The sequence below is a fragment of the Equus asinus genome, chromosome 14 (genome assembly GCF_041296235.1).
Source record: "Equus asinus isolate D_3611 breed Donkey chromosome 14, EquAss-T2T_v2, whole genome shotgun sequence".
NCBI classification, from domain to species: domain Eukaryota; kingdom Metazoa; phylum Chordata; class Mammalia; order Perissodactyla; family Equidae; genus Equus; species Equus asinus.
The window spans coordinates 17,693,708-17,715,153 of NC_091803.1; the positions used below are offsets into that span (position 1 = coordinate 17,693,708).

General features: G+C 58.6%; 1 protein-coding gene across 2 annotated transcripts in view; it reads left to right on the plus strand.

Annotated features, from left to right (window-relative positions):
- Nucleotides 1-21,446, plus strand: part of CLIP2 (CAP-Gly domain containing linker protein 2) — a 77,862-nt gene that overhangs the window by 11,198 nt on the left and 45,218 nt on the right. For both annotated transcript variants that reach the window (XM_014856728.3, XM_014856729.3), the window contains exon 2: nt 8,188-8,378. In XM_014856728.3, the coding sequence (XP_014712214.2) occupies nt 8,255-8,378 (124 nt within the window). In that variant the 5' untranslated portion in view covers nt 8,188-8,254. The remainder of the gene's footprint in view (nt 1-8,187; nt 8,379-21,446) is intronic.

Sequence of the window (21,446 nt, forward strand, 5' to 3'; positions counted from 1 at the left end):
CCCCTGCTGGCCGCAGCTGTGCCGACAGCTGGCTGAATGGTGGGCTTGCACCGCCTGGGTGGCGCCAGCTTCCGTGGGGCTGTGCTGACGGGATGAGAGGGCAGGCATGGGGCTGGGGCTAGGCAGGCAGGCGTCGGCGGCCCTCTCTCCCAGGCCTGGCCTGAGGGGCAGCTGGCGTGAGGGCTGAGCGCGCTGGCTTCCCCTTGAGCTGGCCGGGCTCGCAGGGAGGGGCCAGTGCAGCCCTGCCCTGCCTGCACGCGGGATTCCAGCTCCCCGCGGCAAAGGTCCCGAGCATCGGCCACATGCAGATGCAACAAAGCCCCCTTCCAAGCAGAGGGCGCGCAGTAGGAGTGGACTCGTGAGGATGGGCCCCCGCTGGGTTCGGGGGTGGAGTGGCCCTGGGTGTCAAGTGCAGGCGTCAGTGTGCGGGTGCCCGGTGGGGCAGGGCTGAGGGAGCCCACACCATGCCAACGTAAGGGCTCATCTTTGGGGAGCCTTGGCCTGGCGGTCAGCACCTATGGGGGTCCGTTCTGCTTGGGGCCTGCCCTCTATTCCTCTTGGTGGGTGTGCATGGGGAAGGGAGAGCATTTCTTCTCCCCTTCCCCTTGTGTCTATCTTTAATTTTTTTCTATTTAAAAAATGATTTTTTAGGGGCCAGCCCAGTGGCACAGCGGTTAAGTGCTCACATTCCGCTTCAGCAGCCCGGGGTTTGCTGGTTCGGATCCTGGGTGCGGACATGGCACCGCTTATCAAGCCATGCTGTGGCAGGCGTCCCACATATAAAGTAGAGGAAGATGGGCACGGATGTTAGCTCAGGGCCAGTCTTTCTCAGCAAAAAGAGGAGGATTGACTGCAGATATTAGCTCATGGCTAATCTTCCTCAAAAAAGAAAAAAAAGATTTTTTAGGCACTCAAAATATTTTAGACACTCAAAAAAAGGAGCAGACAGGCTATACAATGTACACCCGTGTAATCCTGCAGGACGTAAGAAACACATCTTTTAGATAGAAACGCAGAACCCAGTTACTCACAGCCTCCTTCCCGCCCCCAAAACCATGTCTCTGGGCTGCATGGAGTGCTGAGGGGAGCACCCTGGAGGGGTCTCCCGGGATGAGGGCGAGGTGCCCACCGGCCCACCAGCCCTTCTTCTGTGGCCTCTCCAGCACTTGGTGTGCCCTGGCTTTTTGATTTTTCGCCTATCTGATTGGGTGGGAAACGGGATCTGCTTGCGGCTCCGATTTGCGTTTCCCTGATGGCGCAGGAGGCCAGGAGCGCTCCAGGCATCCTCCCCTCGAAAGCTGCCCAGCTGCTGTCTGTCGTCTGTTGTCTGTCGTCGGGATGCCCTCAAGTCGGTGCCCTGTGGTCCCTTTCTTCTTTCCCTCAGCTCCTCACATCACACCCGGGGTGGGTGCCCAGGCCTCAGTCGCTGCATGCCCAGTGTGCCCCACACTGAGCTCCCCCTCCTGGGCCGACTCCTCCCAGGTCCCCCAGTGTTGGGAGATTCTCTTCCTGCTGCCGTCCCTGCCCTACCCCCACTGTTACCACTGAACCCTGCTCAGCATGTCCCCTCTCTGCCCACTCCAGGCTCTGCCGCAGTTTGGGCCTCATCGTTGTGTCCCTGTCTGTCACGGCAGCCCCCCAATCCTCATCAGCTCCAGAGCAGTTTTGGTGACATGCATGTCTGATCTGTCAGGTCCCTTCTTGATTCCTCCCGGCTCCTCATCCCCTTGCCCGAGGCCTGGCATGAGGGGGAGACCCCGTCCTCACCCTGCGCTGTCCCTCCCAGTCTCTGGCTACCCCACATTTGAGGTGCTCTGAATCCTCAGCTTTCTGGTTGACCTGGCAGAGTGTGGTCTGTGCAGTTTCCCCTCCCCTGACCCCCAGCCCCACACCGTGCTCTGTTACAGGTGCCCCCCATCATGGTACTGTTGTGGTCCTGAGCCCTGGGGCGTGGGCGAGCGGCAGGGGCTGCACTGAGTTCACCTCTGCTGCCGTATGGCCAACACTCGAGTCACAGGCTCAGGGGAGCAGGGGGCAGTGTGGGCACCCGGCTCCCAGGACCCCTGAGTGGGGAGACGAAGAGCGGCCCCCAGGAGAGCCGCTGCTGTCAGGGTGTGTGTGTGTGCCTGTGCATGCGTGTGTGTGTGTGTGTCCACATGTGTATGTAAGCCTCCGGGAAGGCTGGGCCACATGGCCTCAGTCAGCAGTGTCCAGCGCTCGCAGCAGGAGGGCCCAGGCTGAGCGATCGCCGAGGTCCTGGGCCTGAGTCTGTCCTGAGCCCGCTTCTTGGCACCAGCCTCCCTCCCCTCTGGGCAGTGCTGGCACCCTGGAGCTGGGCTTCCCACTGCCTGCTTGGCACCTGCCCGCTTCCGTCGGGGCGCACCCAGGGCTGCTGATTGGTGGAGGGTTCTTGGGCCTCGTCTGCACTGAAACTCCAGTCGCCCCCTCCCCCCCCGGGGGCAGCTGAAATGGAAACCCTGAAACGCAGCCCGGGTTTGTCTTCGGTGAATGGCAGTCGAGGGCGGCACAAAGGGGGCCTGTTGGGCTGGATGCCACCCGCCCTCGCCCACTGCTCCCACACCGCCTCATCCGGCCGAGTCCCTGGAGAGGCGGTGCGGCCCCCGGGTCCCTGGAGATCATCGCAGAGACCAGATGGCAGCGACGGCCGCCCTCTCCCCACAGCTGCTGTGTGCGGCACCGAGGGGGGCTCGTCCACCCCCCGTGGGCGGCAGTGCTTTCGCCCCATCCTACGGGTGACGAGACTGACGCCCGCCCCGGCCAAGGCCCCACGGTGCTCCTGGTGGGTCCGGCTTCAGACCCACCGAGCATGAATATGTTCCCTCCCAGACCTCCCCTGTCAGCTGCGGTGTGGCCAGAGGCCAGTTTGTCATCACGTCCCAGCTTTTTCCAAAGCCCCTTCTCTTCCTCTGTCCCACGAGCAGGCCTGAGTCATAGGGGCTGTTGGCCCCAGGCCGCCTCCACTCCTCGCTCACCCTTCTCCCCTCCTGTGCCCCCTTCCCCGGGTGCCCCAGCTTTGGAGGCGCTGGGGAGTCGGGTGGGCTGCTCGCCTCGCCTCCCCGGCCCTCCCCGCGCCCCCAGCCCTGGTGGCCGGGACTGAGTGGCTGCCACCTGGTTCACCTCTCCTGCCAGCTCCTCTGGCTCTTTTGTTGTTGGGGCACATGGCGTTGTCCCTGGAGGCCAGGGGTCTCACAGATGCCATTGCAGGCCTGGACCAGGAGGCAGCCGAGGCAGGACTGGGGTCTGGTTCTGGGCACGGAGCTGGCTGTGACTTTGGGCGAACCCTCAGCCTTTCCTGAGCTTCAGGTGCTCCCCCTGACGCTGGCCAGCGTCTCAGCAGGCTTGTGAGGACTGAGGAGGCCGTGTTCCTCGAGGCCCGGAGCACAGCAGTTTCTTCATACCAGAGGCTGCTGGGATCACTGGGGTCTGGGAGGGCAGCTGTGGGAGCCTCCAGAGGCCTCCCCTGGGAGGAGTGTTCCAAAGGCCTTCGTCCTCTGAGCAACAGGTCTGCTCTCCTCCAGGGCTTCTGGGTCCTGGGCTCCGTGCCAGGCACCGTGCTGGGGCTGGGGGCTCAGACAGGAGAGACTGTGGCCCCCCCCTGGGGTTGCCCGTGGGCTCCCAGGAGGCACGATGAAGATGAACATGCACAGGATCCTCTCTCTCCTCAGCTCAGCATGTGATTTGGAGATCTTTGTGGGCCCAAGGGCCTGGCAGCCTTCCTGGAGGAGGAGGCGGCAGGCCAGGTGTTCTGTGCGTAGTTGGAATAGGTGACGTGAAATAGGTGGGAGAAAGGCACAGGCAGAGTCTGGGAGGTGGGCAGGTGCCGGGTGACTGGTGAGGAAGCAAGGGTTGTCAGCGGCAAGGCTGGCTGGGGCCTCAGTGCAGGCACTCAGTCATGATGCCTGGTCCCTGCCTCAGAGGGTGTGCTGGCTGGTGGGAGGGCAGACCGGCTGTGTGAAAAGCTGTGGCATCAGATGGCCAGCTGGGGTGACCACCACAGGCCACCCATCCTGAGTGCTGGGCACCGGCGGGGGGGGCATCCTTCGTTTATTCCTTCAGGAGTGATCTGTTGAGCTCCTGTGGGCGCCAGCCTCCCTCATGAGGACTAAGGATGCCACAGTGAACAGAGTAGACCCTACTCCCTGTCCTCTTGCAGAAGAGAAAAACAAAGCAGGTGGGGGGGACTGGGTAGGGTCATAATCATAGAAGGGGAAATTAGAGCAGATATTGAAAAAGACGAGCAATGAACTTGGACATCTGAGGGAAAAGCAGGCAGAGGGAACAGCATGTGCAAAGGCCTTGAGGCTGGAGCACGCTTAGTGTGAACCAGTGTGACTGGAGTGGAGTGGGCAAGGGAGGGCCTTCGTGGTAGAGGCGAGGGTGAGGAGGACCTTGAAGGCTGTCACACTAACTCCTGTGGGGAGGCTTCAAGCATTTTATTTTTTATATAATTTTTTTAAAGTTGAGGCTTGGGGCCAGCCCGGTGGCACAGCAGTTAAGTTCGAACGTTCTGCTTCAGTGGCCCAGGGTTGGCTGGTTCGGATCCCAGGTGTGGACATGGCACCTCTTGGCAAGTCATGCTGTGGTAGGCATCCCATGTATGAAGTAGAGGAAGATGGGCACAGATGTTAGCTCAGGGCCAGTCTTCCTCAGCAAAAAGAAGAGGATTGGCAGCAGTTAGCTCAGGGCTAATCTTCCTCAAAGAAAAAAAAAAAGTTGAGGTTTAATTTACATAACATAAAATCCACCCATTCTAAGTGTATGGTTTGATGGTTTTTAGTATAAATACACAGTTGTGCAGGCATCGCCAAAATCCAGTTTTAGAACATTCCTACCAGCCAGAAAGTTCTCTTGTGCCTGTGTGCAGTCAGCCCCCGCTGCCACCCCCAGGCAGCCACTGATGTGCTTTCTGTGCCTGTAGTTTTGCAGTCTCAGATAAATGGAATCATACGATATGTAGCCTTTTGTGTCTGGCTTCTTTCACTTGGTGTGATGTGTTTTGAGGTTTGTCCTCGTTGCTCAGTTGTACACTGGCGTGTAGATAAGCTGTTGGTTTGTACACTCACCAGTTGGTGGATGTTTGGGATGTTTTCATTTTTTGCGTATTATGAGTAACACTGCTATGAACATCTTTTTACAAATCTTTATATGGATGTATGTTTTTATTTCTCTTGGGTGGTTGGGTCATATGGTAGGGATATATTTAACTTTTTAAGAAACTGCCAAACTGTTTTCCAAAGTGGTTGTGCCATTTTTCACTTCCACCAACAATACGTGTGTCCTGATTGCGCTCCATCCTCGTCAGCACTTGATACTGTCAGTTTTCTGTTTTCAGCCATTGCACTTGGTGTACAGTGGATCTCTGTGGTTTTGGTCTGCATCGCTTAACGCCTCATGATGTTGGTCATCTTTTCATGTGTTTATTGCTGTTTGTGTGTCTTCGTTGGTGAAATGAGTATAGTCGTGTGCTGCATAGTGATGCTTGGTCAATGATGGACCACACTTATGACCGGGGTCCCATAAGATTGGTACCACATAGCCTGCGTGTGTGGTGGGCTCTCCCATCCGGGTTTGTGGACGCTCAGTGATGGACACTCAGTGATGTTCACACAACGACGAAATCGCCTGATGACACATTTCTCAGAACGCATCCTGTCGTTAAAAAACACAGGACTGTCTTCAAATCTTTGGTTCATTTGTTATTAGGTTGTTCGTCTTCTTGTTGGTGAGTCGTGAGACTTCATGTGTCCTGAATACAAATCCTTCACTAGATGTATGACCTGTAGCTTTTTCCTCCAGGAGGGTGTTGTGCTCCGGGGCCCGGGCCTGGGGTGGGCTCCTTGTGTCTCGCTGCAGTTCCGGCCGCACACTCGGCCTCGCACACGCGGGGCTCTGCGTCCCGGCTCCTCGGGCAAAGCACCCCTGGCCGAGCTGCTGGAGCAGGGGGCTCGTTTGGCCACCCACAGGGGGACTGTCTTCAGAGACCACGCTCCCTCGCCCTTGGTGGCTCGGCGAGTCCCTCTTCAGCTTGGGGATGCCAACACAGCCAGCCCAGGCTCGCAGAATGACGTGCACACCCACAGGGTGGTCTCTCAGTGAAGGGCCAGGTTGGGGAGCGAGGGGGCCGCCTCATACTGCAGCCTGGCCGAGTGACTCCTGGCCCCAGAGTCCCCGGGGCACAGAGGAGTCCATCAAGGGATTGCACTGTCCGTTTGGTGGGCTCTGGGGCCGGGCCAGGGCTGGCAGGCGTGCCAGGACTCCTGGTGGCTCACAGGGGTGTGGTGCCACCGCTGTGTGCCTTGGAGAGCTTGTTGTTCTCTCTTATGCCTGGCAGCCCTGTGTGAGCTGTTCCTCCTCGTGGCTGTGCTAGGACAGGCAGCCGTGTTGCTGGCTCGTCTTGCCAGCCTGAGAGCTGCTCTGAGGATGCTTTGCGTATTCCTGCCCTGAGCATTGTAGGCTGGCTTCTCTATTAGAACTTTCCTGTTTACAAGCAACAGCGTCACTCAAATACGTTTAGGCAAAAAGAGAAAACGATGCACGTGTGTGCCAGGATTTGTTGGCTGATGTAAGTGAAGAGCTCAAATGACTAGCTTCAGGTTCAGCTGGATCCAGGCCCTCCAAATCCAGGGACTCAGCTCTGCTTTCTCCGTCTTGGCGTCGCTCCCTGGCAGGCTCTCCCTGTGGTAACTAGGATGGCCCTGCTGCTCCTTGCTTCCATCCCACACCCAGGCAAGGAACTGGAGGAGAGGCGGAAAGGATAGGCCCACTGCCCCCTGGCCTCCTCCCCCGCCCTGTGCGCACGCCCTCTCTTGTACCAAATGTCTACACCCAGAGCAAGGAGAGCACCCTTCCTTAAATTCCAGCCAGAGGCCAGACCCTGACACTCCTCAGGTCACGAGATCACCCCTCAGCTAACCCTGGGGGCTCTGGCCAGGCTTGGGTCTCATGTCCACTCCAGGCTGGGGTTAGGGGTCAGCCCAGAGAAGTCAGAGGGATCAAGAATGGAGAAAAGGGTTTTGTGAAAGGGAATAACATCCCGTGACTGAGGGTGTGGCATTCCCTTCTGCATCAGAGTTGAGCGCCCAGAGCATGTCGATTTCCCCTGTTCCCAGGGTGACAAAGGGGTGATGCTTTTGTCCAGAATCCTCTGTCCATCCCGCGGTGCTCTGCGTGCCCTCTCCCCACTGGACGGTGTGCTGCCCAAGGCAGAGGCCACGTCCTGCCTACAGCTGTGGGACAGGCGGGGGCCTGGGCCTAGGTGCATCCTCCACTGACGTTTGGTGCAAGAGAGGGCATGCGCACAGGGCGGGGGAGGAGGCCAGGGGCAGTGGGCCTGTCCTTTCCGCCTCTCCTCCAGTTCCCCTGCAGCCAGTCCTGTCTTGCTGTCACCTGTGCCCTGAACTGATCACCATGGAGCCTGGGGCTTCCACTCTCGGGGTCCCCTTTGGCAAATGCCACTGCCCCCCTGCGCTGTATACATCGCATCCTTCTCTGCTTGGTCACAGGCAGGGAGCTTTGATGGTGGGAGGGTGGGCAGAGGGCACGATGGGTCCATCCTGGCATGGGATTGAGACAGGTGTGTGTCCCCACACCTTGAGGGAGGGGACGGGTGCTGGCACGGTGAGCCCAGCAGCTGGAGTGTGGCCCCCGAGGCAAGCGGAACAGTGAGCTGGTTGATGAAACTGGGCGATGCTTTGTCTGGCCCTCGTTGGGAGGGATGTGAGCTGTTGGCTGGTCCCAAAGGGTCTGGGCACCATTGGAAAGCGACCCACCGGGTTGCCGCTGTGTATCAGAATCCGCATGGGCCTGTGCTCTGCGGTGAGAGCTGCACTCAGCTGTTGGTGGCTGTGCTGACGTGTGTGGTCCTCTTACAAGGTTGCTGGGGTTAATACTGCCATCGCTGCCGACCCCAAGCCACTCTGCTCCTCACCCTTGCCTCCTGGCCCAGGAGGTGGGCAGCGAGAGCGTGCCCGACCTCAGAGCCCAGCAGACCAGGACCCGTGTCCTGGCAACACCACCGCCACACTGGGTCCACACTTGCTGCCATGGCTCTGTGCCTCAGTTTCCCTATGCCCAGTTTCAGGGGTGCTGGAATCCCGCTGTGTCCCACCGGGCTGCTCTGACATCTGGTGACGTGGTGATATGATCGCTTCTGCTCTCTGCCCGCAGGTGAGTGACGATGGCGGAGAGGACGTGACCTGCACGGACCGTCATCCACCCACGGAGTGGCACCGCCATGCAGAAGCCCAGCGGCCTGAAGCCCCCCGGCCGCGGGGGGAAGCACTCGAGTCCCGTGGGCCGGACATCCACCGGGTCTCCCTCGGCCTCTGCTGCAGCGGCGGCCACGGGCTCCAAGGAAGGTGCGTGGGGCCAAGGGTGGTGGGGGGAGGCGCCGGTGGCAGAGTGGTTCTTCTGGAAAAGCCCTGGGAACACGGGCTGCTCTGTGACCAGCCGGGAAGCCAGCAGTACCCGGAAGTTCTTCTTTACGTCTGACCGTGATCCCTCTAAAAATTAACTGGCGACAGGCCCTGACGCATGCTCAGTGTGTGTCATTCCTCCTCCCACTCCCCTGGCTCCGGGAGGCGGCACCACTGTCGGCTCCACCCGGGGTGAGGAGGTGGTGGTCCTGGGAGGCCTGGTGCCTTGCCCAAGGTCACTCAGCCAGTAAGACAGCCGGGATTCAGACTCCAGCCTCCACCCGCCAGGGGCCCGTTCCTTCCCCTCTGGGACCTGGGCTTGTTCTGGTGGAGCCAGCCTCGTCTCCCCACCGGCCTTCTGGTCTGCCACCCAGAGCCATGCCCGTAACCGTTCCTCACGTGACCTCTGGCCTTTCTGCTGGTGGGCAGAGGGTGCCTGTGGGACGCCAGCCCGGACAGCAAGTGGGTGGAGAGCAGCTGTTGGTTATTGGCTTTTCTGATGATGGAAGGAAGGCAGCTCCTGTGGAACCTTGGGAAAGTTCCATACGAGTAAAGTTGCCTGTAATCCCCCTCCTCGAGGCAACTGCTGCTATTCTGGTTTGTCTTTCCACTTTTTTCCTTCCCTGTTTGCAATCATGCTGCATATACAGCTTGACAGTCTCCTTTTTCCTTTGAAGATGATCAGTGAGTTTTTCATGCCACTGGAAATGTCACGTGATAGTGATGTTTAAGCATGATAGGAGTGCGTCATTTTAATGGCTGTAAAATACTCTTTATTCAACAAACGTAAGTCAAAGGCCTGCTTGTTGACATCGTCCTAACCACCAGAGCTCTCATTCTGAGCAGAACCAGAATGTGGTCCTGGCCCACAGCGGACTGCCAGTCTGGTGGGGGTCTGGGTGTCGTGAGATCCTATGACCAGGGCCTGACCAGGTCCTGGAGGGCCACAAAGCCTTCCCTGAGGAGAGGATGGTGAGCTGAGGTATGGAAGGTCCTGGTTCACTAAATGAAGAGGGAGGTACTTCAGGCAGAGGGAATAGCATGTGCAAAGGCCCAGTGGCAGAAGGGAGTGTGGGGGGTATGAAGCAGAAGAGTGTGAGGCTGGAACGTGGCCAGTGAGGAGTGTGCTGGTGAGACAGGGTGGACTGGGCAGGGGCAGCTTGGGGCTGAGCAGGGAGTTCTGCTTCCATCTCGAGAACAGTGGGAAGCTGCTGCAGGGTTTGCAGTCAAAAGGAATACGATGGAAGGAATTGGGAAAGTTTTCTGATTCCATTCTCTGTGGTTGGAGGCTGCGATTGTTTCTTATTTTTCACTTCGATAAATGATGCTGTGATGAGCATGTCTGGGCACAGATCCTCGCTTTGATGACACTCCAGCCAACAGGGGGACACTGTCCATCTCGCCTGACGGGCACAGAACCTGGAGAGATAGAAAACAGCCCGAGACCAGACTCAGCCATCTGGGCCCTGGGTGGGGTCAGGGGAAGTTTGAGCCAAAGGCAGGGGCAGTTGGCAGAACTAGGTCCCTGGCATAGCCAAACACCCCGCAAGAAAGGGTGAGGCAGCTGCACGACACGGCCCGTGGGCAGACCCCCCCACCCCTGCCTGGTCCAGCCTCGTTTGAAGGCCAGAGTCCCCCTTCAAGGTGGCAAACCCTCCTTTATTCATGGGAGGCGTTCCTGAGCGAGGAGGAGCCAGGTGAGAGAAAATGGGGAAAGGATGCTCCAGGTGGAGGGGACAGTGATGCAAAGGCCCCGAGGCAGGGGTGAATTTGGTTTGTTAAGAAAGAGAAGGAAAACGAGTCTGCGTAGAGAGGAGTGTGAGTGAGGCTGGGGAGGGCAGCAGAGGCAGTCGTGGAGGATGCGGGCTGGGTTTCAGTGCGACGGGAGCTGATGGAGGATGTTAGCAGAGGAACGGCTGGGTGTTCACATCCCTCAGGCCGCTGTGTGGAGCATGGGTCTTGGGGGTTAAGAGCAGGGGTGGGGAGCCCAGTGAGGAGGCTGTGGTCCCCCAGGCGAGGTCGTCTGCACTCACTGCCCGGCTGTGGGAAGTCAGGGGGGCTGAGCACCTCGAGTGGGCTGTCCCAGAAGACTTCCTGGAGGAAGCGTGAATGGCTCAGCCTTGAGGATGGGAGAACATAAGTGTGCAGAGGAGGACGATGTGCGGGCAGTGGAGGAAGAGCGTGGACAGAGGCACCAAGTGGGCTGAGTGTGGTGGGGTGCAGGGGGGGTTGTGTAGCCCACTAGCTGGAGAAGGGCACCAGCTAGGCCCGACCCCAACCCTCTCCTCTCCTGGAGAGAGCCCCATAGCACTGTCTGGGTTCCTTCTTCCCTGATCAAGAGGGGCCTGAATGCTGGCTCTGATCCAGCTCTAATGCCCCTCCTAGCTCTGCCCCTGCTGTGTGACCCTGGAAGAGTTGCTTAACCTCTCTGAGCCACAAATGGGATAGTAACATGTCTGCTGGGATCAAGTGAGTTAATGAACGTGAAGTGCCTGCAGGTACAGAACTCATTAAAGAGTAATTTCTTTTCTTTTCACTTGTCCCTAATCTCATTACAGAAGAACTTGGAAGTGATAAAGGAGGAAACACCCATTACGCCCCCTTAACCTAGTCACAGCCACCATGCGATGGATTTCCTTCCAGCCTTTTTTCCTTTTGCACATGAGTTTTAAGCAGCTAAATCGTGGGTAGTTCCTAAATTTGCATCTTCCTTTTTCACGTTTTACTGGGGTCTCTGGGGGGTGTGTCCCTGGGTGACCGCCGTGTTGTCTTTGCTGCCGTTTTGAACAGGTGCATGTTAGTCCCCGGAGGGAGTGGGAATGGGCCGCAGTGTGGCCTGCTGCTGGCTTCCCAGTCACGCTGCACGGTGGTCCAGGAGCCCCTGAGGGCGGAGGCTGGGTGGTCTGACTCTGCCTGGCCCAGGGGGAGGAAGGAGCTGTCACTCCGTGAATGCCCCATTGATTAGAGAGCCCCGCCTCCAAGCCCTGTGTTGGGCTTGATGGCAGTGCAAGGCTGCAGCTGGACGCCCATGCGGGGAGGGGGCAGAGCCAGGAGCAGTAGACCCTGTGAGAGGGGAGGGGAGACGGGAGATTTCTGCACCCGGAGCTGCTTTTGTCCCTCCTCGGGTCTCATAGCAAGGGCCTCTGGAGATGGGGGGCCTGGAAGCGGGAAGACGTGGCCCCCCTCCCCCGCCCTGTGGAACTGGCCGTCTGCTCTCCGAGGTGCTGGAAGTGCCTTCCCCATCTCAGGCTGGGACCCCATGCTAGGGGTCCCGGGGCACCAAGCGGGGGGTCTGGCAGAGGCGGGGAGAGCCTGGGATGGTTTGGGGGAGCAGTAAGAAGCTGGAGTCTGCTCTGGGAATCGGGGCAGTGGCCACATCCCAAAGCGTGAGCTCAGCCTCCGGACAGAGGGTCTGGCCCTGGGCCCGGCCTGGACCGGACCTGGACCGATGCCCTGTCCCCGCCCTGTGGAGAGGGCGGGCCTGTGCTGGTCCTCGGAGCTGTGACACGCAGGGAGTGGCCGGGCCAAGGGGGCCATTGGAGAGGGTCTTATACCGGGTCTGTGGCCCCGAGGCATTCGGAGCAGGTGCTCGGGAGGGCTGTCTGGGTCCCACTGGCGGGCAGGGGCCGGGGCTGGGGCAGCTCAGGACAGGAGGGAGCACCCCTGCATGCAGCTTCCAGTCAGGCAGCCAGGGAGGGTGTCGCTCAGGAGGTGACGCCAGTGCAGAGGTCTGGGTGACAAGCAGGAGCCAGTGCAGCTGAGGTTAGGGAAGAGTGTCCGGGCAGAGGGAATAGAGGCTGTGAAGCCCCGAGCTCAAGGGATGTGAGGACCGGAGGGCAGCTGGAGTGACAAGGGGAAGTGTCTTGGAGGGGCTGGGGTGGGAGCCGGGGAGCTGAGCGGGGGGCCACCCGGGGGTTTGGAATGTATCCTGGCCCTGAGGGAGGAGAAGCAGGTTCAGGCCTGTGGGCTGGTGGCCCAGGACTGCTGCTGGGGTGTGGGCCCTTGCGGGTCCAGGGTAGCCTGCAGGGCTCAGCAGGGTCTGACACTGCCCTGCAGGCGTGGGAGAGTCGGTAAGGGCAGGCTGTGAACAGGAGCCCAGAGCACTTCCCTGGGGTCTGCTTCTGGGGCTGAAGTAGGGGCAGGCCAGGCCGGCCGTGGGGGTCCCTCTTGAACCCAGGAAGAAGAAGGGCTGGCTGCAGTGACCTGAGGAGGACTTGGGGCTGCAGAGCAAGGGGACAGACCACAAGCCACCGTCTGGCCCCTCTGCTGGGCCAGGCGGGTCCTGGAAGGGCCTCTCCCATCCCGGCTCTGTGGTCCAGCCCCAGAGATGGCCCACCCGCGAGGCCGGCGCTCGGCGTTGGCTCTGTTATGAGCTGGCTCTGCAGCAGGCTCTCCTCCAGTTTCTTTGTCATAAACGACCTGGCTGGGTAACTGCTTTCCCCTCGTCGTACAGATGAGAAGCTTGAGCTTGGCGCCTTGTGCTGAGTGCCGAGTTCCAGGACCGGAGTGGGGCCGCAGCCGAGACTCCTGCTGGGCTGGGGCTAAAGCTGGCTCAGGCCGCTGGCACCTGCTGCCCCGCGCCAGGGACGGGGTGGCTGGGGTCCCAGGTCCAGTCCCAGCTCCACACGCCAGGCAGGTTGGAAGGTGGACAGGCTGGGGGGAGCGATCTGTCCTCATCAGGTTGGTCATGAACGTCCCCCCATGTGCCTGTGGTCTTTCCTCGTGCTGGGGACCCAGGACACAGGAGGTCAAGGACAAGCATGTGTGGGAGTCTCCCCTTAGACAGAGAGTGAGCCACCTGGGTTGCGTCCACTTGCTCTGTCTGGATCCCCACAAAGGGCCCATGTGGGGCTAGTCCCAGAGCTTTTCAGTTCTGGCTTAGTGAGCTGGGGCCTGGATGGCCCGCCCCCCATGGGTGCTCCAGACACGGGAGCCGGCGTGACAGCCCCAGGGGGTCTATAGTCTAAGACTCCGACCCACCCCTCTCCACTTCTGGAGAATTATCTTTCACCTAGGTACCCATTTCCCCTGGGAGGGCAGGGCAGGTGGCATCATCCCCATTTTAAGTGGCTTGTCCCAGATGCTGTGCAGACCTGGGCACAACCAGGACTGGCTTCCAGCCCCTGCTCCTGCAGAGCCAGCGTGGCCCCAGGCAGCCTTCGCTCCCTTCAGGGTCAGCTTCTCTGGCTCTCCTCCCCTAACCACATCCTCAACTTTTAATGGCGTCAGGATGGGGAAAGCCAGGCCGAGCTCTTCTGTGCTGGGCTGCGGGCGGGCAGGGGCAGGGCGGCCTCCTAATGCTCCTGACGTTGCCCAGTGTCGCCCAGGCGGCCTGGCGGCCAGTGCCTGCCTGCCATGTGTGCGCGTGGCCACAGCGGGCTTCTCCATGGGGAGCCGGCTCTGCTCTTCCCAGGGTAAGGCTCCCACATCCTCCACCCCCGGGAGCCCGCTGGGTCTGCCGGGTGCGGGCTCTGTCCTCCTGGTTTGGGAATAGGAGGAACCAAAAGAGACTTCTGAGTTCCGTTTGGCTCAGGAGGGACACTGAGCAATCCTGGGGATGAGGCCTGTGCCAGAGTGGCTGAAAGAGGGTCCCTGCTCTGGGGGTGGGTGGCTAGAGACATCGCAGTAGGGGGATGCGGCCTGTGGCGGGCAGAGTCGGCTGGGAGGGCGCTGTGGGAGGGACTGACCGAAAGTTGGACTGGGCCTGGGGCTCACGGTGGACAGCCTGCTCCCATAAGGAATCTTATGGAGACCCCATGCCTTCCTTCATCCCCTCTGCCTTGAGCACCTGCTGGGGGGGTGCTTAGAGCAGAAAGCTGCCTCAGGGTTTGTGGGGCATTTATGTGTGTTGCTTTGGGGCCACTAGGGAGGGGAGGTCAGGGTCGTGGCCAGTCTGCATTTCAGCCTGGCCCCGGGGCTCCGAGGGTGGAGAGGGGAGGCGGTGTGGGCGCCACCTCCCAGGGCTTGTGTTCTGGGTGGGGCGTCGACGTGTCCCCTGGCAGCCTGGGAGGCAGGCTGTGCCAACCGAGGAAGGACGGAGCCCCGTGGGGTGGCTGTGCCGCCGGGAGGTATTGGAGCTGGTCTCCTGGGCAGGCAGGGTTTCCTTAGGTGACACAGAGGAAAGGGCTGTATTTGAAGGCCAGGGTTCTGCCAGGGGCAGCCTAGGTTATGCCTGTGGTCTCGGCATGACGCCGTGTTAATAACACCTCATTTCTCTCCAAGATGTCTGGTTTTGGACGGTGAATCGTGTGGTCGCCTTATTTATAGCCCCTCCTAAACAGTCACAGAGCTCATTAGCACATTAAAGGCTCTGAGAAGTCCTGCAGCAGAGTAACCTTAACTCCGGTTAGGGCGCTGATTCTCAAGCTTGTTTGAATTTGGAGATTAATTTTTTTTCATAGTACCTGTTAACACCTTGTGGAACTATGTTCTCTGGGATGTATGGGCACTGACCGCCTCCTCGAGGGACCGTGTCCTGGCACAGGTACCCTTTTTCCCTCTGGCCTTCAGGGGCTGAGGGCAGCCTTGATCACGCTCCTCAGTCCCTGGGCGTCATCTCTGTGAGTTCCTGAAGGGCCCCTCTATGTTTTCTTTAAGTTGATTCCTTTTTGCCCTGTTCCTGTTCTTTCCCCCACTCCTGGGCGTCTGCGCCCCTATGCTGCGTGTCGGAACACTCTTGAACCCTGCTTCCCACCAAACATCACATCTGAAACGCTTCCCCATGCAACCTGGAAGAATTATTATTATTTTTTTTATTGTGCCAAAATATATATAACATAAAATTTGCCATCCTAACCTTTTTTTTCTTTTTGAGGAAGATTAGCCCTGAACTAAGTGCTGCCAATCCTCCTCTTTTTGCTGAGGAAGACTGGCCCTGAGCTAACATCCGTGCCCATCTTCCTCTACTTTCTATGTGGGACGCCTACCACAGCGTGGCTTGCCAAAGGGTGCCACGTCCCCACCCAGGATCCAAACCGGCGAACCCCGGGCTGCCGAAGCAGAACATGCCAATTTAACCGCTGCACCACCGGGCCGGCCCCCATCCTGACCATTTTTAAGTGTCCATTCAGTGGCGTTAATTGCATGTCCGGTGTTGTGCGACCATCACCCATGTAGTCGCAGCTTTTTCATTACCCCAAACACCGTGACAGCAGCAGCCCTCCCAGGGTGGCTGCCCCCTGCTCTCTGCTCTGTGAACCTGCATCTTCTCGACATGTCCTCTAAGAGGAGTCATACGGTGTGCGTCCTTCGGTGTCTGAGTTCTGAAAGAATTATGTTTAAAGATTGCTTGGTAATCTGGAAGACTTGGCCATAATTTTTATAGAACTGCTTCTATTTTTGGACACTTAGGTTTTTTTGTTAGTTTGTTTATTTTGTGAATGACAAGACAGTGAGTCAGTTTTTTCTTTCTAAATTATTTCTGTGGGAAATGGGCCAAAGATTACATTCACTACTTTATTTTTTCTTTTAACAATATATTGTATTACTTTTCTGTTATATTTTACTATAAGTAAAGTGGGCTCGTTATACAGGTCACAGGTTAACATACAAAGTGGTCTCTACCTAAAGAGCTCAGATGAGTCAGGGGAGGTGGCATGATGGGGTGGCCTCCCAGAGGGCTCGCTGCTCTGACTGAGGAGAGCCTGAGGCTGGTGACGGAGGCGGGGAGACCCTTCTGGAGGCTGCTGTCCCCAGTGGGGTGTGACATCTCGAGGGCCCTATCTCGGGAGGGGCCTCTGAGTTCTGAGTGGCGGGTGTGGAGTTGGGAGTTACTTCTGCTGTATAATTCGTAGATCTTGATGAATAACTGGATTGGGGTGGGGTGGGCTGAGGGGAAAGGAGCCATGAGGGTTTGTGCCTGAGTAAATGGGTGGGGGAGATACTCCCGAGATGGGGAGGACAGAGGAGGAGCTCTTGGGAGGGTCACTTTGGTTCGGAATGCCGAGTGTGAGATCCTGGGGGACATCCAGGAGGAGGCAGTTGCTGGATGGTCAGGTGTGGCGGCCAGGGAAGGGATCTGGACTGGAGAGAGCAGTTGGAGCCCAGTTCCCTCCTCTCTTCCTGTGTCATTTGGATCTTTTACGAGGAGAATTCACTAGTGTCTTTAAAAAGGCAGCAGTGTGGCAGCATAGAAGCAGCAGCTAGAGCTTTGGGAGAGCATCAGGTACAGGGGAGCACAGGGAAGGGCAGGGCCCAGGCGCTGACCAGAGGACAGGGCATGTCTTCCCGCCTCCCGACCCCTCCCCACCCGCTCCCTGCGGTGGAGACAGCTCGGGACCTGCTGCTTCTGCGTCGTCTTCTGTGTCATTGGTGGGGTCGGTAATTTAGAGGGGTCTCCGTGGGCCACTGGTCCGGGGCGTGGGCTCGGAGAGGACCAGCGGTGTGCTGGCGCCGGCCACACTGGCTCACAAGAACAAGTGTGAGATTGCAAACCAGATGTTAAACACAGCCATTATTTAAAGAATCAGATTGAATGAATTTACAGTTAAATAAATTATATTAAAAACATAGGTAGTAAGTATTCAAATCTCGTCACACCTAGAGTACTTCAGGAGTGTTTATACCACTGATACTTGTACGATTTTGCTACTGGTAAATACTACTATTTACTGCTAGTAAGATTTTACAGTATCTGAATTTTTAAAGTTATTGGTGGAAATACTATATAATCGTCCCAACTCCCTGTTCAGTGACATCCTGCTAGTAGCTTGAGGTCGACTGCAGTGGGAGAATTTACACCATGGAAACTGGCAAACGCCACAAGTCAGCGTTATTTCTTTTTCTCCTAGAGAGCCTTTAGCAGCACACCACCGGCCAGCACACAAGGTGGAGGCAGGAGCGGCTGGAGACCACCCGCGGGGGAGGACCAGCAGGGCGGGCAGGGGTGAAGGAGGCAAGAGGCCGCGTCGTGTCCCTGGAGCAGGGGGTCCCGAGAGGAGGACACAGCAGGCCCGGGCACCACGAGGCTGGGAAGGGCCCACGCAGAGCCCAGGAGGGGAGAGCTGTTTCCACCTCGGGTGGGGTCGGGAGCCGAGGGTCGGAAAGCGTTGGAGAGTGCCTGGGAAGTCAGCGGATGGAGCCGCTTCCTTCTGGACGCTGCTGGATGGAAAAAGGCCCACCACGAGAAGGTCAGAGGACCGAGTCGTGTCTAAATACGGCCCTGCTTGTGTTTTTGACTTTTAAGTACTTGGTATATATGCACGTACGTGTGCAGGAGAAAGCCTGCAGAAACAGACACTGGATGCTAACTGTGATTGTGTTTGTCCTATGCAATGATGGGTGCTTTAATTTTTAAAAAATCAGTAACTATGTTTTCTAATTTTTCGGCAGTGGCGGTAAATGATCTATGAGATAAGCACTTGAATAGAGGGAGAAAAGCTTATTTGCTGAGAAGGGCAGGGTGACAGCAAAAGGGGTGGGGTGACAGCAGGAGGGGTGCCCTGGGGAAGCTGTTGTTTCGTGGGCTGCGGCTGTTCCTGCCACACATGGGCTCTGTTGGCCAGCGAGCAAGGGGAGGAGAGAGACGGTGGGGAGGCAGGTTCCGGGGAGACCAACGGGGATGGAGGTTTGTTCTAAAAGGAGAAGAGGGTTCTTAGCTTTCCTCTAGAAATATGGGGATAACTGGAGGGCTCAGGAAGGGCGAAGGTGGAAGCAGAAGCTGCTGGGGAGTCAGTCTCCTTGACTGGAGAAATGGGAACCAGTCGGTGCAGCTTGGGATGGGAAGACCCCCTGTGCCAGCACAGAGCCATCGTGGCTCGACATCTGGCAGTGGCACCTGGCTCTGAGCAAGCCTGCAGCTCAGCTTGCATTGAGGGCCTGCTGCCTGGCACCGGGCTGGGTGCTAGAGAGGAGCAGAGCCCTCTCGAGCTTCCTTTTAGGTCCGGGAGGCAGACAAACATGGGGAAGATAGGAGATGAGTCTCTGGAGGAGTAAAGCGGGTAAGGGGCCATGTGGTGGGCTGGCTTTTAGATGAAGCAGTCAGGGAGGGCTTCTCTGAGGAGGTGAGGGAGCGAGCTGATGACTCCCTGGAGTGGAGGTTCTGGGAGGTGCTCCCACCCTTGTTTGCCGGGGGCCCTCTGTCCCCAACCCCAGGCCCCCATGGATCTTGGCCCTTCCTCAGGCAGGCAGGTGGCCAGCGGAGTTGTAGCCACAGTTCTCTTGTCCCCACCTTGCTGGGCCTTCACTTGGCCATGCCCATTGTCCCCAGCATCTGACACCACGTGCTCAGCAAATGGGGTCCTGGCAGCTGAGACTTGGCAGGTATGACAGAGGCCTGTCCCGGCTTCCCCAGGATGGTGGGCGAGACCGAGGTCCTTGCGGGAGGAGGGGAGGGGCGTTCTCATCTGGGCGCCCCCGTCGGCCTCCACTCTTGGACCACATCCTCCAGCCCTTTCATCAAAGTTCTGCTTTGAACTTGAAACTGGCAGCAAATTCCTCAGCCTAGTGTCTGGGAGGGGACCAGCTGCTCGCCTGAGGCGCGCTCTGTTGCTACCCTTTGCTTTCTTGGGGTTTACTGACCTGCTGCTGCCGGGCAGGAACTGGGAGGGTGCCCAGGCCAGGCCCTGCCCTCAGGGAGCTTCCGGAGCCGTTGGGGGTGTGGCCGAGGGAGCCATCCCATCTGGGGGTCTGAGAACTCTGATGCTGGGAGAGGAGGCTGGACACGGAGAATATCAGTGCGGCTGGGACCCTGGCTACTTCTGACCTCGCCCTTTGTTGTCTCATGGGGAAACTGAGGCCCCGAGGTGGGGAGGGGCTTGGCCAGGCCTCAGCAGTGTGTTGCTAATGGCCCTGGAGGGAAGGGGGCTCTGTCAGGGTTTTCCATGCTATCCCAGGCTCAGACGGGAAAGCTGCCCAGTGCCTGGGGGTTTGTGCCTGCGGGGCTGGGGCAGCAGGAGGACAAAGGGGAAAAGGAAGCAAAACACCCAAGTGTGATTGCCACAGGCTTATGACCTGGATTTTAGCAGCTGTTGAAACAACTGGTCCCTAGGCTGTGACCCCTGGCAGGGGCGGGGGGTGGAAAAGGGCGATTACCTGAGGGTCTGCCCCGGCCCGGACAGCTGGGGACAGGACAGCTGGGTGGGCAGCTTCTTGCCAAGAATAGTCATGCCGGGGCCCCGCAACCTGGGCCCCTGCTCGGTGCTCTGAACAAAGAGGACAGGTAGGCACAGGAATGTGTGCTAGAAACGGGTTTGGGAAGGGAACTGCCGCCTGCCACGAGTGCCTTATAGGGGAGCCATTGTGGGGGACCCCACTCCTGCCTGGGTGACTCTGGGCAAGTTCCATCACCTCTGTTTCCTAATCTCAAAATGACAATGTAACTACAGAAAGGACCCAGTGCACTCGGGGGCATGCAGTCGGTGCTTCATAAATGTAGCTGCTGTTGTCATAACGATAATGTCAACATCTTGTTGACCGGACCCGTGGGCTCCTTGAGCAGGGTTACGTGTTACAAGGGGGCCGGGGGCTGGGGCACCATCTAGTTTGTTCTTTCCTCCCCCATAGCTGCTTTTCAGAGCAGCTTTTCCATGGGAAGGGGCCCCCTGGCCTGGTGAGCGGGAGAGCCACCGTGGGGGCATGGGTGGACTCCAGATCCCAGCAGAAGCCCCTCGTAATGCAGGATTGTCCTGGGTCGGGACTGAGGGTTGCAGGAGCCGGCAGGACGGGGCCTATGTGATTTTTGTTAGCTGCGGAGGGCTCGGCCACTCCCCTCCGTTCACAGGGGTAAAGCGACTTGCCCAAGGTCACCAGCTCCTGCCTGGAAGCCCCTCTTCGGGCCGCTGGGCCTTTTGTGTTTTAATTTTTTCTAATCGCTTAGTGTGAGGATAGATCATTCTTGTCCAGATAGCAGGAGTCCCCACTCATCGCACACGTTTGGGCAGGTCCTGTCCTGTCATCACACAGCGGCCCCAGGACAGAAGAGCCCGTGAGGAGACTGGATGGGGCTGGGACAGCTGGTCCGTGGGCTCCAGGGCCACCTCCCTCAGCCGCTGTGGCCTCTGCCTCATGAGACCTCAGTGGTGGAAGACAGCCTCGCGGGCCACCCATCCAGGGTCCTGTGCAGGGTTCTTCTCTAAACCAGAAATGGAAGGAGTGAGAGACGAGATTGTTCCCTGCTGGCAAGGAACCGTAGGTTTGGCCGATGCTGGGAAATGGGTCCATTCAGGGGAGCCCAAGATTTGGGGTGATCATACTTTGGGGTTTGGCCCGGCAGGTGCTTAATGTGCATTTGTTGGATCAGTGAATGTGCCCTGCACCAAGAACAGCTGGGAGCCTAGCTGAAGGGCCCGATGGCTCCGAGCCTCAGTTTCCTCATCTGTAAAATGGGGATAACAAGCCCACGTCACAGGACTGACCGAGGGCCGGGTGCGCTCCTGCGTGTCCGCCTGGAGCCCAGGGTGTCAGCGAGTGGGTGTGATCACAGTGTTGTCAACCCAGTCCAGCAGCCAGGCTCGTTGACCTCCCAGGAGCCCAGCTCACAGGGGAGAGGTCGCCCCTTCCCCCGAGGCAGGACCCTGTCCTGGCTGCCCAGGCCCTGGGTGGCCACGTGCTATCCCACCACAGCTGCCACTTGCTTGGTCCTGTTTGATGGGCTTGGAGTTGTGTGGCTTTCCTGTCCCCGGAAGCTCTGTCCTTAGGGTGGCTTCCAGCCCTGAGCTGGAAGTGTCCAGCCAGGCCTGGGGCCCAGGGTTTTTTTGGCCTCAGGGGAGAGGAGGATGCTGGTGGGCTGCTGCCCTGTGGCCCCTCTGCTGGCTGCCCATGGAAGGGACCAGAAACACAGGCAGCTCTGATGGGGCCATGGCAGCCTCTGCTCACCTCCTGTCCCCATCTGTGTGTCACGAGCCGTCAGCCTGCGTCAGGAGGACAGGAGAGGGACGAACTTTCTCTCCCGTGCTTGGTCTGGCAGGAAGTGGGGGGTGGCCTCCAGACCTTGAGGCACAGACAGGTGGGCTTCCTGCTTGCCCACCTGCACAGGAGGCCCTGTGTGGGGCCCCAGAGCCACACACACAGAGC